Source organism: Gossypium hirsutum, chromosome A09, assembly GCF_007990345.1.
Source record: "Gossypium hirsutum isolate 1008001.06 chromosome A09, Gossypium_hirsutum_v2.1, whole genome shotgun sequence".
NCBI lineage: Eukaryota > Viridiplantae > Streptophyta > Magnoliopsida > Malvales > Malvaceae > Gossypium > Gossypium hirsutum.
Window position 1 is genome coordinate 32,159,182 of NC_053432.1, and position 19,723 is coordinate 32,178,904.

General features: G+C 33.5%; 2 protein-coding genes across 10 annotated transcripts; both read right to left on the reverse strand.

Annotated features, from left to right (window-relative positions):
- Positions 1-1,917: 1,917 nt before the first annotated feature.
- Positions 1,918-2,965, reverse strand: LOC107956840 (uncharacterized). The gene is made up of 3 exons (XM_041077771.1): positions 2,909-2,965; positions 2,559-2,660; positions 1,918-2,401 (listed from the first exon to the last, which is right to left on the reverse strand). The coding sequence occupies exons 1-3, from the start codon at positions 2,963-2,965 to the stop codon at positions 2,030-2,032; spliced, it is 531 nt and encodes a 176-aa protein (XP_040933705.1). The 3' UTR covers positions 1,918-2,029.
- Positions 2,966-3,572: 607 nt separating this feature from the next.
- LOC107938621 (uncharacterized) lies at positions 3,573-18,866 on the reverse strand. Of its 9 annotated transcripts, none has more exons than XR_005901843.1 (7): positions 18,652-18,866; positions 18,494-18,576; positions 15,665-15,780; positions 15,302-15,376; positions 15,119-15,190; positions 14,968-15,036; positions 3,573-3,657 (listed from the first exon to the last, which is right to left on the reverse strand). XR_005901843.1 is itself a non-coding variant. In XM_041077777.1 (6 exons), exons 2-6 carry the CDS (start codon positions 18,502-18,504, stop codon positions 3,645-3,647), a joined length of 240 nt encoding a protein of 79 aa, XP_040933711.1. In that variant the 5' UTR covers positions 18,505-18,576; positions 18,652-18,863; the 3' UTR covers positions 3,577-3,644. The 9 variants fall into 9 exon arrangements, 7 of the variants coding, with proteins under 7 accessions (XP_040933711.1, XP_040933710.1, XP_040933712.1 ...); XR_005901844.1 differs by lacking the exon at positions 3,573-3,657 and adding an exon at positions 11,064-11,329; XM_041077777.1 differs by lacking the exon at positions 15,665-15,780 and having other exon boundaries at positions 3,577-3,657; positions 18,652-18,863.
- Positions 18,867-19,723: the final 857 nt, after the last annotated feature.

A 19,723-nucleotide genomic window follows, 5' to 3' on the forward strand; every position in this document is an offset into this window, starting at 1 on the left:
ACTGATTTTTTTTAAATCCATGTATTTTTAGAAATTTTTTATAAATTTTCAATTTTTTTGTTTTTGTTAAGTTTTTATAATTTTTTCTTGATCCTTTATACTTTATTATTATTTTTGTAATGTTTTATAATTTTTCTAATAAATTTATTTTTTAAAAAGTTTTTAAGTTTTTTTTTAAATTGATTAACTAGTAACACTAAATTCAATGAAATATCTTATATAAACATAAAAAAATTATATCATTTTATTAGTGTCATTTTTATCATCCAGCTATTACGCCAATTGCAACTTGAGATATAATTAAAGGTTAGATAGAACTTGCCTTATTTAAGTTGTTGTACTGTTTATTATGGGCTTTTGTTTTACGGGCTCAGCGATTAATTGTGGACGGAATTATGAAGCTAAGACATGCTGAAATCAAATAAAACAAGAATTGGATTAAAGTATGTTAATGTAATTTAAGTTCTATTGTTTATAAGATTGAATCACGATGAGTGTTTAGTATTGAAGAGATTTCAATCTTTATAGAGATAATTGAAAACTTTTATATGTGCTTATTGATGTGTAAAAAGTGATTGTAATTAATTATAACTTAACAAGCCGTATTTTTTTTGTATATTTCCACAGCTTGTTTAGGTTAGATATAGCAAATGAAAGAACACGTTATTTGTTTAAATAAGAACTTTTATTTTGAATGCATTATTGTAAGTAAACTAAAGACAGTAATTTAGTTTATATCTAACCTTAAAAAAAAATCAAGTAGAAATCTTACGAAGAGATGATCTTTTTTAAAGTATAAAGTGAGCTTTCTATTTGGTGAGTGAGTGAGACTTAAATCATAAGTTATACTCATTAAGGTTTAGTAGATCAACTGTCTATGCTAGTCCCCACAAATGTAGGAAATTTTCAAATTGTGTGAACAACGTTTTGATGTCCATCTCCATTTTCTTACATGGTCGCTTAGTTCAATTGCAACTTACCTATATTTGGACTTATATATGTAAAGCAAAAGTCAACAAATTTTCACATTTTTTAATGGTTTAAATATGTTAAATTTTTTTTATAGTTTTTCAAAATTTAAAATTTAGTTCTTACGCTTTATTTTTGACACATTGAATTCATGTACTTTTTCTAATCTAAAAATCTTGGTCCATATATTCAATTTCACTGTTAGAGTGGTTTATGTGGTGATTATAAAAAATGCAAAATAATTTTTTTACCGTTAATGGTTGCATTTTTTTTTGTTAATTTGACCTTTACTCTATAAAAGTACATAAAAATATATTTAAAAAATAAAAAAGTATTTTATAAAATTAAAACTTAATAAAACAATTTAATTTTTTTATAAGTCTGCAAATAATTTGTGATTTTATTGACCAATAACGACAAACAGTTTGAAAGAGATGAACAAATTCAAAGTGAAAGATTTAATAAAATAATTTGTGAGGCACACGGCCTGTTCACACGAGCGTGTGACCTTGAAATCAAAGAAAATTTTCTAAGTTTCTTAAAGTTTGCAAATGTTATAGGTTTAGTCTCAAACCACTTTAAATCGTATTTTAAAGTATTGTAGGATTCACTACAGGAAAACAGACTTTTAGCGGCGCTTTCTCAAGCGCCGCAAAAAACGTCGCTATATGTAACGCCGGTAAAATTCGTGGCGTTTTTTTTGAAAAAAGCACCACTAAAAGTCCTGGTCTTTAGTGGCGCTTTTTAGAAAAACGCCACAGAAGACCAGGACTTTTAGCAGCGCTTTTTTTAAAAAACGCCGCTAATTTGCCCAGTTTTGCAATATGTATTTTTGCACTTATATCCAACTCTCCTGCAAGAAATCCAACCAAAAATAGCAAATATACCATGAAATTCAACCAAAACCCGCAAATTTAAATGATACAAAATTATACGAAAAATATATTATATAAATTGTAAATGAATATTCAAAATATTCTTACAATAATGTTAAAAGTTACAAGAAAACAAATGTCTAAGATGGCAGATTTTGAAATTGCTGGAACATAGTCATCATAGACTAAAGCTGTAGCTGGAGTTCATTGTATTTTCTATTCTGCTCCGCCTCCCTCGCTGCTGCCTCCGCCTCCCGCGCTGCTGCCTCCGCTCTAAGTTGAGAAATTTGCTCATCTGTGCTAGCTTGTATCTGAACTATCTGATCTTTTAGCCTCTGAACTTCAGCTTGACTTTGACTCCTGGAAGGCATGTATTGGTGCGAGGTGGATCCAAAATATTGGGTCGAGTTAACACCAGATCCTTGAAATCTAACCCGACCATACCTTTCAGGACCCAAAACTTCATTAATAATTCTGTTATCAATATCCTCAAAATTAACAGAACTATCAGTCGAAGCAGTCGCTTCATACTCTGCCTTCTTATCTTTTAGTTTCTCCTAATAAATCAGTTAAAGAGTTAGAAACAAAATATACAATAAAAAGGAATACAACATAACATTATTTAAATTAAACTAATAAAAACGACGAATTAAAACATTACAATTAAATATTATAAATATTTATAATGAATCAAATTTTATTAAGTAAATATACCATAATTTCTGCAGCCTCAGATGTCATCGGAGTTCCATCTTTTTTCCTGTGCGTAATGTCAAAAAGCTGAAGGCGTCCAACTTTTTGACCAGACGAGGCTTCCTACAATATAGTAGTAAATATTATTTAATAGTAAAAAGTCATTAATACTTGATAGAATTAATAAATCCATAGTACCGCGGCCTGAGCTACACAAGCAAAACTTCTTGATCCTGCTGTGTGCGTAAATTTTTGTTTTTGCCTGTTGCTTGTTCTAACTCGCTCACGGTCCTACATAATGAAATTATTATTACGTATATAGTAAATACTATAAACCGAAAAATTTATAAGAGTTTGCAAGTACATAATACCTCTCCTTTCTTCGAATTCCAAAATCGAACCGCATCTTCCCATTGGTACCTCAGCATTCCCGATGGGACATTTTGCAATTTTTCTTCGAGGCTTATGGGTTTTTTAAAATATTCTTTTTTCAAAATGCTTTTATGGTCTCTCCGTTTTTTACCCAATGCCTTCTTGATATAGGTATCAGAGACCTCTAAAGCAAACCTCTCCTAAAAAACACAAGTTTATGAAGTAAATATAAATGAAACTTAAACCAAAGTATTATAAATTACATTAACGTTTTGTTACCTTAATATTAGAGAGAGCTTGATTTTTATTGCTATCAGGCATGTTATGCCATGATTCGTAGTTGATGGGAAACATATTGGCATTTTGTGCTATAATGCCCAAATAGCCTGCTAAAAGTCGAGCTTCTTGTCCAACAGGCTGACCATGGTTGTTTCTAGTTACTTTGACACGCTCGACAGAATTTAAGTTATATAAATCTGTTAGGAGCGTACATCCTCGACCTCTGTGCGTCCGACCATTTTCAGCTGAAAAATAATATATTATTACTATATTGAAATTTAAAAATAAATCAGTAATAAAATTTAATACAATTTGTAAAATAAACTTAACATTACTTTGAAATTCCACAGACTCGTCAAGTGTCTCCGGCACGCTCCAACAACTGTCTGCTGTTCAGTACTTACTTCTTCCAAATTTGTAGTATTCTGTACAATACTAAGATCTCTTAATCTTCTTCTAGACATTTTTCCTGCAACACATAAAATAGTTAAAATTTTAGTAAGAAATAACAACAATAGTAAATATAAAATAGTTAAATTATATAACATGACCAATGTTAAAATTATAACATTACATATAAATAAAAAATCATAAAATCTTACTACATCATAAATCGTAAATATCTTCGTCCACATCCTGACGAACCCATTGAAATTGTGTACTAGTACTAGGGATATTTTCATTTAAGTTTTGTTCTGGAAAAGGCAAAGTTTCTGATCTTTCAACGATGTCATCTCTACTTCCATTCCCCAAGTCAAATAAGTCTCTAGGGGTGTTTCGGAGTACAACATACCAACCCTCATCAATTGGATCTTTCAAGTAAAAAACTTGTTTAACTTGAGAAGAAAATACATACGGCTCGTCTATCAAATGTTCTCCAGTGTGAATTAATCGAGAGAAATTCACCATTGTAAAACCAAACTGATCGTTTTTAATTCCGCGAGCAGTATTAGCATCAGCCCAATCACATCGAAATAAGATAACTTTCCATTTTCCATAGTAATCCAACTCAATAATGTTAGTTAGAAGTCCGTAATACTCCACATTTCCCTCGACAGGATTACTGTCCCTAGCACTAGCGTAACTTGTAATTAAAGAATTAACAACTACTCCACAATTTTGAGTTCTCCTCAATCTCTCGCGATATTTGGTATGAAATCTGAATCCATTCATGATGAAGCCACTATATCTTTTTACTACTTGATTCGGACCTTGGGAAAGCCATTTAACTTCGTCATTAACGACATTCCCACTCCAAACCTATTGAATCAAAAGTAAATTGAGTAATTGTAAATGTTATGAGAAAACATTATTATTTGTCAATAAAATGTTGAGTTGCATACCGTTTGGCTTAACCATTCATGAAAAGATTCTGCGAAGAACCTATTAATCTCGCGATGTTGTAATCTTCGTGAGCGTGAACGAGATCTTAAGACTTGTTTGTACTCACTATGTTAAAAACATGTTTAATTCGTTAAAAATAAACAAATCAAAAAAGATGAATATTTATCATATTCTAGAACTTACTTGTGTAATTGTTCAAGTGCATCGTGGTGGAAAAGAACATATCTATGTGCTTGTATCCAAGATCGGTCATCTAATTCTGCAATTTCAACTTTGCCGATTGGTTCTCCATAACTTTGAAATAAATAAGTTTCGGCCAAGCTAGGATCATTGAGTCCGGCATTTCTACTTGGTCTATTTAATCTTGTTTCAACATCTTCTAAATATCTAAAACAGAATGTCATACACTCCTCTACCAAGTAGCCTTCAGCAATCGATCCTTCCGGATAACGCTTGTTACGGCAATAAGACTTCAATTAGCACCTTTCAATTGGATACATCCAACGATAGAAAACCTGTGACAGCCCAAAATTTACCCTAGTCGGGAAGTGGTTTCGGGACCACAAGACCGAGTCATAAAAATAATTACTTGCTATATTCTATGCTTATTATGTGTGAACATGAGTATGTGGAAGTTTCACTCCCTAATTTTACCAATTGCATGAGAAATTATTAATTGGGATCAATTTGAGACATTGTAAAAATATGATAGTCTAATTCAAATGGTCTATTAGTGCATGTACCAAAAAGAGTGGTTTTGCATGTCAAATTGCCCAAAAGATGATGGGTGGCCGGCCAAGGAGTGATGGTGCTCCACTTATTCCAATTTATTATGTTTTGTTTAGTTAACAAATGACTTAAAATAATTATAATAAAATGGAATAAAAGAGAAAAAGGGAAGAGGAGTGTTCATATTCTTCTCCACCTTGCCAAAACCGAAACCAAAGAAGAGAAAAAGGAAAATTCTCCTTTAGGCAATTCGACACTACATCTTGCTAGTAGGAGGTAAGTTTTGAAGTGTTAGTTAAATCTTCTTATATGTTTAAGTCAATTTGTGAATGTATTTTGACAATATTAAGAAGGATTCAAACTTTTATGATGGTTGGACACTAAACCGTGTATCAAAGTGCTAGAATTAGTAGTTGTTTACATGTATTATTGAATGAGTAGAAGATAGAAAGGGGGTTTAGATGGAAGGTTCATTTGATTTATTTTTGTCCTTGTATGAGAAGAGGTTCATTGTTAAGGCCGAATGAGCATGCTAGATTAGTTGAAAAAAAAAATGTTCATGCTATGAGGTAATTTGAATAATTGACCGAAACATGGAAGGAAGGGCAAGATTTATAAATTATGTTTTAGGGTGAAAGGTATAATGAAAGTTGTATTAAGTTTAATGTGCATACTTTGGTCTAAGTGTGGAGGAGTATTCGGCTAAGATAGTTGAATGTGGGTGTTGCCGATTTTTAAATGTAGATTATGGGAGTAGCTATAATGGGCATTAAGATGTTGAACTTAAGAAATTAGAAGTAAATGAACTTGATAGTATCTAAGAGATAGAGGTGATAGATTAATGTTGCACATTCGGCTATGGTTAGGCATGTTGATGACCTTATCTTGATTTAGATAATTAGGCATAAAAGGGTGGTAAAGGGGATGGAATTGTTGAATGATTAGTTGGGTAACAAAAGAGGCATTCGGCCATCTCTTGAGAGCTTGTGTGATGTTGGGTTTAAAATTAGCAAAGGTAACTTACCTAATGCATGTGCATGTGTGATTAGATTTTTTTTGATGACATGATAGTTGCATGAGGTTATTAGCCGAATATACTAACATACATATACATGTGAAATTGGATTGTAAATATTTAGCAAGGTGGTTAAACTAGTTAAATTATTGATTTAGCTCAAGGAGTTAAAGGAGGTGAATCGAGCAAAGGCAAAGAAAAGGTTATCGAGTAGCCGAGTTGGAACCGTCTTACCCAACACGAGGTAAGTCATTAAGCATGTAGTTGGTATTATTTCAATGGTCATAATGTTATGTATTGATGCTGAATGGAATGAATAAATGTACATATATATATGCATGTACGTATGGGATGATGAAATTGTTGAATGAAAGAAAAGAGGTAAGATGTAATGAGTTGTTGATCTCGGCACTAAACGTGCGGGATAACCATTTATGACCATGAGATTGGCGCTAAGTGCGCGGGATTAAATTGTACAGCACTAAGTGTGCGATTCGACTATGTTGCACTAAGTGTGCGAAATGAATATGATGCACTAAGTGTGCGAATTGACCATGCGGCACTAAGTGTGCGAGTCTGACTATGTAGCACTAAGTGTGCGATTTGATTACGTGGCACTAAGTGTGCGAGTTGATTATATAGCACTGAGTGTGCGGGCTCAATGTACATTCGTGAATCATTATGGACACTATGTGTGCGACACTATTGAGTCGATCGCGGACAGCGGATCGGGTAAGTGTCTTGAGTACATGGCTAATATGTGCTATGCTTATACTTGGTGTTGAGCTCGGTAAGTTGAACCTATGTGACAACTATACTTGAAGTCACGTACATAAAAATTTGTCGTAGGATGGGTGAAAGGCCGTTTTGTTGTTTGATTGTAACGAAAATAAATTGATTTATGAAAATGCTTCAATGTCCTATTGATGAGTATATGAATTGTGAATGCATGAATTGATATGAAATTGAATCGGTAGGTTGGAGGAACTATGGCATGGTTCGGTATGGATGGAGTAAATTGTCTCATTCCATTTTGTTCCTCTTGTGATAATGTTATTGATGTATAGTAGAGCATTGCTTATGACTTACTGAGTTATAAACTCACCCGGTGTTTCCTTGTCACCCATTATAGGTTGCTTGGACTCATCAATTTTTGCGGGGTCGGGCCGTCATCGAAGTCATCACACCGGATAGCAAGTTTTGGTACTTTCTTCTTAGTGTGCTTAGAAGATCATTTTGGCATGTATAAGCTAGTACGTTGTGTTAGAATTATGGCATGTAAACTTTAAGCCATGCGAAAATGGCACGAATGTTCGATTGAGTTGGATCAAGGGTAGGCATGAAATGGACCTAGTTACTTTCGTAACAGATGCTGGCAGCAGCAGTGTCATGAGATTGAAAAATCACTAAAAATAGTAGGAGTGGAATTAATTGATGAATAAATTATGTAATCGAAGCTCGATGAGTCTGCTTTCATGAGGAAGTAACGAAAAGATCATATGGGCAGTATATTAAGAGATAATCAGATTTTTGTGGGACAGGGCCAGAACGGTTTCTGGATTCCCTGCTCCGACTTTGGAAATTCATTATAAATTAACCAGAGATAATTAGGGGTCGTACCATATATGTACAGATTCCTCTCTGAGTCTAGTTTTCATAGAAACAAACGGCACCAGTATTGAAACCCCGTGCAGGGAGATATTCAAGTCGTAATGGGCAAAGGTCAGTGTAGTCGACCCCTGCAACTTGGAGAACTTTGACTAATAAACTGTACTAATTGGCCCGACCAAAAATTCTAGAAAAAAAATACATAGATGGGCACATGAGTCTAGTTTCTGGGAAAAATTACGAAACTGATTTTCGAGTTACGAAACTCAAGATATGATTTTTAAAACGACTAGTACACAGATTGGGCAGTGTCTGGAAAATAAATTTTGTAAGGGGTTAAAGCCAGTTAACACCTCGTGTTCGACTCCGGTGTTGGTTTCGGGTTCGGGGTGTTACAAAACCGGCCCACCAATTATTGCTTCACGAGGGAGATGAATGACAAGGTGCACCATAATTGTGAAGAAGGAAGGTGGAAAGATCTTCTCCAAATTGCATAATGTCAAAGCGGCTCGATCTTGTACTTTTTCAAGTTCTTCAACATTCAAAACTTTGCCACAAATTGCTTTCATTATATTGGACAGTTCAATTATACAGGACGTTACCTTCTTTGACATACAGGACCGTAAAGCAACTGGAAGTAGATCTTGCATCAAGATGTGATAGTCATGTGATTTTAATGAATACAGTCTTCGATCTTTAAGACTTACACATCGAGATATATTTGATGCATACGCATCCGGAACCTTTATATCCTTCAACACCATGCAGAACATTTCTTTCTCTTCCTTTGACATTGCAAAAATTGTAGGCGGCAACCAATATTTTCCATTAGGACGTACTTGGGGATAAAGATCACGCCTAATTCCCATGTGAACTAAATCAAGTCGAATCTAAAGATTATCTTTTGATTTACCATCGACGTTCAAAATTGTCTAGATGATGTTCTCGCAGACATTCTTTTCAATATGCATCACATCAATATTGTGGCGTAATATGTGATGCTTCCAATAAGGTAACTCAAAAATATACTTCTTTTCTTCCACAAGTCCGCCTCATTAGGGTCATCCTCCTCGTCAGATTCATCATCAGATTCATCCCTCGATCATCTATTTGTTTGCCTGTTAAATGGTCGATTCAGCTTCCCGTAACTTAAATCCACATCTTTTAACATGAATAAGATTTCAGATCCAATGGTCTACTCATGAGCTTTTTTCAACTCTTCAGTACCGTCAAATAAAGCCCTTTAAAATCTATAGATATAATTTTTATCTAACCACCGACGATGCCCCATATAGCAGAACTTCTTCCCATTATATAACCACTGTGAACACGTTTGAGCAGCACAAGAAGGATAAGCATAACGTCCTCTAGTACTCCAACCAGATAAATTCGCATATGCCGGGAAATCATTAATTGTCCATAGCAAAGTAGCACGTAGGTAAAAGTTCTCCTTTCTTAATACATCATACGTCTCAACACCCGCCCATAATTTTTTAACTCTTCAATAAGTGGTTGCAGATATATGTCAATATCATTTCCGGGGCCTTTCTCTCCGGGGATAATTATAGATAATATCAAAGAAGATTGCTTCATGCAGAGCCATGGAGGCAAATTATAAGGAACAATGACCACAGGCCAAGTACTGTACGAGGTGCTCGTAATTTTAAAAGGATTAAATCCGTCAGATACTAACCCGAGCCTTACACTTTGAGGATCACTTGCAAAGCTTGGAAATTTATTGTTAAATGATTTCCATGCTAAAGAATCTACAGGATGCCTTAATAATCCATCATCCATTCGTTGATCATGATGCCACGTCATAAACTCGACTGTCTTTGACGACATGAATAGCCTTTGAAGCCTTGGGATTAGCGGGAAATATCGCAAAATCTTGTTCGGCTTCCTTATTGACTGTGGCCCATATTCATCCTCATTAACATCTTCTGCATCTCTATTCATCCAACGAGATTTACCACAAACATGACAAGACTGTTGATTTCTCCGATCACCCCAATACAACATGCAATCGTTTGGGAAACTATGAATTTTGTTGTACCCAAGGCCCAAATCTTTTATCACTTTCTTCATGTCTTTACATGATTGAGGGATTTTTGCAAACGGGAACATTTCTCTCAAAAGCTCTAACAGCATTGTCAAAGAGTTTCCGGTCCACCCTCCAAAACATTTTAAGTGGAAAAGGCGAATACAGAATGACATTTTCGAAAATTTTGATCCCTCATAAAGTTGTTCATTCATTTCACCAAGTAATGTGTAGAACTTCGCCGCTTCTTCATTCGGTTGTTCATCTGGTACACTTCTTCTCATTTCCATAAAAGTATTCCCACCGATATTATAATCATCGGATGCAACATAGTTTGGTGGAAATGATTGGAAACCTTCACTCCGCATATTAAATGCATCCCGCATCATACCTTCCATGTCATCTTCTCTAACATACTGACGGTAACCACTATAAGGATAACTCGGATTAATCGTCGAAGAGGCTCCACTAGGTGTACACTCTCCATGGAAAATCCATTTTTTATACCCCGAATGAAGCCATCAACAATTAGATGTTCGTAGACAACTTCACGATAATGCCAATAGATATTGCCACACTTCTTACACGGGAAAAGAATCATATTCTCTTGGCTTGAATTGTGAAATGCAAAATCTACACTCCATTTTTATACTCGTTGCTTGCCCTTGAGAAATTCATCCAAGTCCTATCCATTTCGCAGTTGTTGAAGTCTAAAGTTGGCAATAAGTTACACGGGTAAGTTGTTTATTATGTAAGTCTTGATATGATATATTTTTATGTTTTCTGTATGTTTTATGTAAGTTATGTAAATTATGAAGTTATGAAATTTGAACTTTAAACTATATGCTTTTAAGGAAATTATTAGATTAAACTACATGTATTAGTTAAGTTATGTAAGTTGTTATGTACGTTATGTGAGTTATGTAAATTATGTAAGTTATGTGAGTTATGTAAGTTGTTATGTAATTGTAACACCCCAAATCCGACCTGGAAGTTTGGCTCGAATTTGGCGTGTCACATTGAAGTGTTTTTCGAAAACCATGTTTCCATTAAAAACCCTTCTTAATAATTAAAAACTTATACCCTTTTTAAACCTTGTTAGAAAACCTCAGCTGAATAACATTCTAAACAACTTTGTAAAAATCATGGCAGTTGCGGAAGCTTAATTTAAAAACAATTGCGGTTACATGATGTTTTGAACAACATTAGTTGCTTTGGAAAACCGTGTTCTAATATTAGCAATTATAAGAACAATAAAAAAAATTCCAAATTTGAAATCCAGAAAATTGCAACTACAACCCACATAAAACATTTAAAAGTAATAATCAAAATTGTAACATAAACAGTGTGTATGGCTTCCTCCGAGCCCCTCGCAGCCCCGACCCGTCTAAGGCTGGAAATTACCTGAAAGATTAATAAACGGGGTGAGTTTATGAAAACTCAGTGTGAAATCCCCTACTATAAAAGGAACAGACAGTCATATAAAAGAATTAAAAGTTTGGCCCCAGACTTACTTACAGTTTCAGTATCAATTGGGCCTTAGCCCACTATAACAGACAGTACCAGATGGGCTTTAAACCATTACAAAATAAGAAACATTATCAGAACTAGAATCAGAATCAGAATCAGAATCAGGTGACAGAATCAGAATCAGAATCAGTATCAGGTAACAGAATCAAAATCAGAATGTGAATGCAATCCCAACCCATCCTATAACTACCCGCTACACTCCACCCGTACCAGCCTTACACTTCATGTGGGGAATAGCTCAACCCACCCAGCCCTGCACTCCACAGTTACAGCATTGCTGCTCAGATATCAGTAAGTTGAGGCAAAGCCTCCAGAATAGATATTTGTGGCATAGCCACCAGAATCAGATAATGTGGCAAAGCCACTTAACAGAAGACGAGGCACAAAGCCATCGATAACTGTAATAACTTCGGCACATAGCCATCAGTGACGGTAATATAACTGGCACAGCCTTCGGTAAATATGATCGACACAAAGTCGTCAAAAAAATATGTTAGGCACATAGCCACAGGTAAATACGTTTGGCACGAAGCCATAGTCAAGATGGCACGAAGCCATATTTAGGTTGGCACAGAGCCATCAATAACGTGTCTATAATCGGCACGAAGCCCACAATATCAATACTAAGCCCACAATAACGGCACACAGCCTTCGGTAACATGATCGGCACTCAGCCATCGATCGGTCCACAGTTGTCTCAGGCGACCTGTGCGACCTTAACAGATCAGATCTTCCTCCGTACGAAATTCCAAGCCATGTAACATGTCATGTATGCAGGATGTCATGCCCATATTTGAATCAAACAATCACAATCAAGTCATTCATATCACCAACATATATTCACAATCAAATCCGTCAATCACATAGTCCAAGTCAGTCACTTGCCCACAAGGGCAAAACAGTCATTCAACACCCTAGGGGCAAAATGGTAATTTTACCCCACAAGGGTATCTCGGTAATTCTACCCTACAAGGGTATTTCGGTAATTCTACCATACAGGGATATTTCAGTAATTCTACCCTACAAGGGTATTTCGGTATTTCTACCCTACAAGTGTATATAAATAATTCTACCATATAGGGGTATTTTAGTAATTTTACCCTATAGGGGTATTTCAGTAACTCTACCCTACAGGGGTATTTCTGTAATTCTACCCTACAAGGGTATTTCGGTAATTCTATTCTACAGGGGTATTTCAGTAATTTTACCCTACAGGGGTATTTCGATAATTCTACCCTACAAGGGTATTTCGGTAATTCTACCCTACAAGGGTATTTCGATAATTCTACCCTATAGGGGTATTTCGGTAATTTTACCCTATTATACTCTACAGGGGTATTTCGGTAATTCTACCCTACAAGGGTATTTTGATAATTCTATTCTACAGGGGTATTTCAGTAATTCTACCCTACAGGGGTATTTCGGTAATTCTACCCTACAAGGGTTTTTCGGTAATTCTACCCTACAAGGGTATTTTGATAATTCTACCCTATAGGGGTATTTCGGTATTTTTTTTAAATCGAGGGTAAAACGGTAATTCTATAAATCAAGGGTACTTTGGTAATTTTACAAGTTAAGGGTATTTCAATAATTTTACAGGTTGAGGGTATTTTAGTAATTTCACAAATCAGGGATATTTTGGTAATTTTACAAACTAGGGGTATTTTGATAATTTTACAAACCAATGGTATTTTGGTAATTTTACAAACCAGGGGTATTTTGGTAATTTTATAAACAAAGGGTATTTTAGTAATTTTACAAACCAGGGATATTTTGGTAATTTGGTAAACTAAAGTATTCTAAACAGGGATAAAAATACGAAAGGCCCTAAAGCCTATTCTTGGCCCAAATGGGCCCACACGCTCGTGTGGCCCTTTTAGCCCAAATCTAGCCACAGATATGAGATTCACCTAGCCTAGTCCAATATTTACTACACAATCAAACAACTTATCCAATTGGGCCCGTAGGCCCATTGGGCCCACATAGCCCCTTTCGGCCCATCGCGGCCCAAAGTAGCCATCCTACAGCTAGAGTAGTGAGAAATACACACCTGATTGGAGACTGGAGTTAATCCAAGCTCCGAGCACTCTTAGCCGACGCTCAACCCAAACGAACACGCCATAAAGCGAAAGGGATCAGCCAAGAAAGGTACATTTACTCTCGTCATGGTTCTCTATATTTAAAGCCAGCTTCGCATCCACTCTTATGTTAGCTTCCCGATGTGGGATCCCTCTATCATCAGAGTTTAAATTCAACACCAACTCTTGCCGCCCCTGTTAGCAAAATAAATGCTCTTTACTTGCCTTGGGATTCGAACCCATGCCTCCTCTTAAATGCTCCACACGCTACTTGCCACTAAGCCACAAGGCTTTTTGTGTCACAATTTCTCCAACAATATTCTTAAGGACTACCTACTACACCAAGGTTTGATTCACCTTAAACCAAAATTTTTGCTAGAGTCCAGGTTTGAATCCAAGACTTCTCCAACACTTCTCAGCACACTTAACCACTAAAACAAGCCTTTAACTACAAAATTTTCACGCACAACAGAATATTATAAGCTGCCTTCAACCGCTCCTATGCTCAAGGCCCAAAACTTCTAGGCTCAAATTCAGGGTGTTACAGTAATTATGTAAGTTATGTGAGTTATGTAAGTTGTTATGTAAATTATGTAAGTTATATGAGTTATGTAAGTTATGTAATTTATTTAAGTAATGATCAATATTAATACTATTTTGATAAAAATTAGTTATAACTTTTAAAGACATTTAAAAATATTAAATATTAAAACCAAACATTATTAATATAAAAAATAGTAATTTGAATATAATAATATCAAAAAAGAATCGTAGTTTAATTTTTATAAGTAAATTGGAAATAAATTAAGGTTATATAAATATTTAATAGTAAATGAGATCGATAGAACTTTTTCTAAGTCTTTTTGAATTTTTTAAGATTCATCATACGTGGCGTTGTTACACCTAGGGAGGATCCATTATATCTTACAGCTCGATATAAGGCAACCCGTCAGGTTTCCAGTCTATATACTTTGAATCTTTAAAATATTTAAAATAAGATTGGAGAGAAGGTCAGCTATTGTTGTAATTTTAATGAACAAGCAAGCTACATGATAATAAATATTCAATAGTAAATGAGATCGATAGAACTTTTTTCAAGTCTTTTTGAATTTGTTAAGATTTATCATACGTGGCGTTGTTACACCTAGGGAGGATCCATTATATCTTACAGCTCGATATAAGGCAACCTGTCAGGTTTCCAACCTATATACTTTGAATCTTTAAAATATTTAAAATAAGGTTGGAGAGAAGGTCAGCTATTGTTGTAATTTTAATAGACAAGCAAGCTACATGGTAATAAAATTAATTCATACTTATTCATACTCCACTCTCACCAGCAAACAGAGGCTTGAGTCAAAAAAGTAATATTTGTTAAGTAATTTAAAGTGAAAATGCATAGAAATAAGGAAAAGTATTTAGCAATGAAACCTGTACCTAGAACAGATGTCAATGGCTGTGGTGTATTTAGTTGCACCAAATATTAATTCAGGTGCTCGATAGTACCTAGAACAGATGTAAGATTATAAGATTAGCACCAAATATATTTCAGTTTAAGCAAATATAAAAACTTTATCTATATCAGTACCAAATATTAATTCGAAGATTAAATGGCAGCTTCAGTTGAACCAATAGTTGCAAGAGGAGCAGGAAGCAGTAACTGAAATACATACAACATTAATTCACTAATACAGACACCTGTAAGATTATAAGAGTAGCACCAAATATATTTCAGTTTAAGCAAATATAAAAACTTTATCTATATCAGTACCAAATATTAATTCGAATATTAAATGGCAGCTTTAGTTGAACCAATAGTTGCAGGAAGCAGTAACTGATGCTGAATCTGGTCCAAACAGAAAGTGATATTTTTTAGTGAAGCAGCAATCAAAAGAAAAATATGATATGCCTTTGTATATATGCCATAGATATTTTGGGTTAACCTCATTTGAATTCCTAAAAGCATCAAAACCAGATAATGGATTCTAATTTTCCCAAATAAGCTAATTTAATTATAGAGATAAATGAATCAAGCTGAAAAATGAATGTTATCTGCCATAACATGAGTTGGAATGTATGGTGAGTGTCTGAAATTACTGTGATCAAAGAATTTGAGGGGACTTTGTTTGTTTACCTTTTTCTATGTAGGAACTGTTTAATTTCACGCCTCGTTTTGACTTGAGGGCATTGAAACAATTGAAGTGTTTCTATTTGTTTGATATGCTGAATCCAGATTGATGTGGTGGCTGCCTTTAGTTGTAGTAGTGAATGATTTGTGGTTTAGAAAATTATAAGACCAAATTGTCAAAATTATAAGACCAATTCACTGTGATGTCCAAACATATATCTTCATAAAAAAATTATTATTTCACATAAATTATTGATTAAAAACTAACAAATACAATAAAAATGAAAAGCCCAAACTCATATTATTAAAATGAGAAATACTTACCACATAGTTGAAAATGTAACCATTGTGAAAAAATAAAAAATAAAAAACTTTATCAAATTACCTACCATTTGTGAAAAGACATAATACCAATTAAGAATCTACTTGGCTCACGTTGGTTTTTCATGATTAATTCTTGTAAACACAGTTAACCAAATATGTTGATAGTCGGGTTAGATTCGAGAAATAGGATTTTTTTTTTTTTTAGGTTGCTTCCTACACTATATATATTGGAGATTTAGTTTTTCTATCCTAATTTTATCTATATTTTTCAAGTGTTGTTAAATTTGTTGAGTTAAATTTTATTATTTCATAAATCTTAAGTGAAAAATATATTATCACATTTTAACTTGCTATTTTAATATAATACTCTTAAAAAAAAAGGCTTAGTCTTTTAGTTAATGGATGTAATAAAGCATGGCCATGGTATGGGGAAGTAAGGGTCGATATTAAACTAGTTGAACCCAAAGAACAATTAAAAAAAAGAAAAGAAACAGACTTTTTAAACCAAGCCAAAACTGAAACAGAACATCACAGATAGATTCATATGTTAAGTGGTTCTTTTTTTGTATGTTCTGCATTAAATTGGTGTATGGTCGAGGATGAAAGCTCTCTTTCAAATGGGTTTGATTGGGTCAGGCTTTTGATTGTGGGACCATAATGTTTTATGAAATCATATCTGCTTCGGCTTTACCACTTTGTATTATGTTATGTTGAAAATGAGCCAATTTCTAATTTTTTATCCATCTACTTACCCAATAAACTTTGATATACTTGTCTTTTGTCTCATAAATTTAAATTTGATTATTTTGTATCACTCAACATTATCAATATTTTACTCTTATAATTTCCTATTGGGAAATTTTTTTCGTACCAAAAATTATTGTATAAAATGTACAGAACCCGGTTTCTCGTATTTTTGTGATAAAAATACTCTTCATTAGAATTTATATTTTAAATTAAAAAAATATTTCTCTCATCAAGATATGTAATCATTAGTCATATTTTAACATAAAAAGTGGATTACTTTAGTGTGATACCTCTGTTTTTGTTAGAATGTATGGTTATTTCTAAAGTGGAGTTAGTATGCTAAATAGTAAATGACAGACTTGATATGTGATAGATTGTTCCTGGAATTGAATAGGCCTTTGTTTGATTGTGGATTGAGTAAATGAGTTACCTTTTAAAGAGACTTCCTTATGTAGTTGATTGTTCCTAAGATTCAAAGGGTTTTATTAGAAGGTACCCTGTTCAAATGATGATACATTCGCAACATCATTCACTTCCGATGAAGGAAACAAAGCAGTTGGCCACTATAGTCTCTAAGAGCTAGTTTATGGAAAATTGTTTTTGAAAAGTTTGGTAATATTCATTATAGCTGTCAAAAAAATGTTTTTGAAAAAAAATACAATTGACGTTGAAAAGAAATTTAGAAACCATTCTATCAAATACAATAATGGTTAAAATACAAACCATTCAGAAGTTTAAGCACTCTTAGAAATAAATTATCATCACAAGACAATCTACAAACTTAATATAGAGCATTTGTGCTTTGGTTTTAACCCAAGTTCATAATTGACACTATACATAATCAAAGTAAAAAAAAAAATTTTCCAGGAAAAATAATATTTGTTTTAGAAGAGAGAAGAAACCGAAGTTCTAAATGAGTAATGTTGCATCAGAACTTTAAAAATAAATTGAAAGAGAGTGAGACTTTTTTTTTTCTCCTCAAAATTACCATACTATAATTTGGAAATCAAACTCGAAAGGACCATGAATCTTTGCTTTAAAAATCTAGACACAAAATGGATAAAACGAAAGGGGTCTAGTACAACGAAAATCGCAGCACAGACAACTTAAATTGTCTAGTTTACTTATTGACATAGATCTTCAAGGTTTGTTCCTCTTCTTGACACCAGACTTGGCAACTTTCAGACTCCTATGCACAACACCAGCTTACTTCTATTTTTTTTATTTGTCAAGTTTATAAACCTCTTCGTTTTTACTCATTTTTCCGATTTAAAGGTTCCACACTCGGCTCCACTAATTCAACATACTACACTTTGGGCTTACTGAACAAAAAAAAGGGGGGGTCTGAAAGAACAACTTAAGAAACAGAGGAAAAGTTAAAGAGTCTGGAGGAGGAACTGGAACGAGAAAATTGCAAATTAGGAAAACTTAAGACTGATCATTTCTTGTTCAAGTTTCAGGTCAGTCAAAAACATGAAGGAAAATATACTTGTGATGGGTCTTAGAGTTTGCAATGAGAAATGTATGAAGTCTGTATGGGTTAAATGCAGTGGAGCATGTGAGAGATATAGTTGTATGTATGTATGTCCTAGATCAAGCAATAATCACGAAGCTAACACGGAATAATCACAAAGCTAACAAAACATTAATTAATCCACTAAGAAGCCTATTTTTATCAGCGAATCTGGATATATGTGCTTCCAAAGCAAAATAATACGAAAATGACCCACAACTGTTTTTAAAAGCAAAATAAGAAAAGCTTACCCTATGAACATGAAGATTCCATTACATGCTTGTTCATGGCAGGCGTTGCTCAAATGGCTTCCAAAGCTTCTCAACTTATATATCTGCAGTTTTCAAAAGTTATAAAGAGGATAAGAAACTTTAATGGAGTTTGCAAAAAAGGAGATTTATATGCATACCCTTGCTTAAAAACGCATGAATTGGAATTGTAGAGACAGTTTCCGTTTGCATGAAAGGGGTCTGGTCTTAGGTTTCTTGGGTGCTGATTCTTTTGGGGGAAATTTGGGGATTAGAAGAAATTAGAGAATTGGGAAATCTATTTTGGGTTGGGGGGAGGCATCGGGCATGAGAAAGAAGCAAACATAGCAGGAAAACAACACCGTTCAAGGTAAACAATTAAAAACGCTGTTGTTTACTATTTTAATTTGTTGTGATTTTTTTTAAAACGCCGCTAATCCTCTAAATATCCATTAAAAACGATGTCGTTTACTATTTTAATTTTTTGTGGCGTTTTTTTTAAAAACGCTGCTAATCCCTTAAATCTCCAATTTAATTTTATTTAAATCCCTTAAATCTTTATAAATACTTAAAGTAAATTTATTTAAACCTAATGATATTGTTTTAATTTTTTTTAATAAATATATACATGTTATTTTCGTTTGATATTTATTAATTTTTTAAATATAAACAAGTTGAATATTTTTAATTATATTTTTTTCTATTAGTTGTTTAATTATATGTAAGTTGTGGATTTAGTCATTTTACTTTTATTTTGTTATTTTTAGTCATTTTAATTTTCAAAATTTAAAATTGTAGTATTAATTAAATGGTAGCTATTAAATTCATTAAGTTTTGCTATTTCTAAAATCTAATGTAACAAACATATTACTCACAAAAAGCCAGTTACGAATTTAACGGTTGTCATTTGTGTCAAAATTAATATTTTAAAATTCGAAAAGTATATATAGGGACCAATAATAATCTAATTGGATAACATTAACTCAAACTACAACTTTACGCACAATACCAAGACTAATAGCATAATTTAACCAAACATATATAATTGCTATCATTTGAGTCACCATGACTAAAATTTTAAATTTTGAAAAGTACAAACGATACAATTGATCGATTTGAAAAATACAGGGACTAAAACTAATCAAATTAAAATATAAGGACTAAAGACACATTTTACATATAGTACATGGGATAATAGCATAATTTGCCTTTTTTTTTAAATTAATACAACAA

Bases quoted from the DNA above. Each gene is read 5' to 3' on its own strand.
- LOC107956840 (XM_041077771.1), bottom strand. From the start codon at position 2,965: ATGCTGAGGTACCAATGGGAAGATGCGGTTCGATTTTGGAATTCGAAG. The intron at 2,661-2,908 runs GTATTATGTACT...ACTATATTGTAG, and splicing joins GGAATTCGAAGAAAGGAGAG to GAAGCCTCGTCTGGTCAAAA. The intron at 2,402-2,558 runs GTATATTTACTT...CTGATTTATTAG, and splicing joins CTGAGGCTGCAGAAATTATG to GAGAAACTAAAAGATAAGAA.
- LOC107938621 (XM_041077773.1), bottom strand. The intron at 15,191-15,301 runs GTACTGATATAG...TATGTATTTCAG, and splicing joins AATATTCGAATTAATATTTG to TTACTGCTTCCTGCTCCTCT. The intron at 15,037-15,118 runs GTACTGATATAG...CATCTGTTCTAG, and splicing joins AATCTTCGAATTAATATTTG to GTACTATCGAGCACCTGAAT.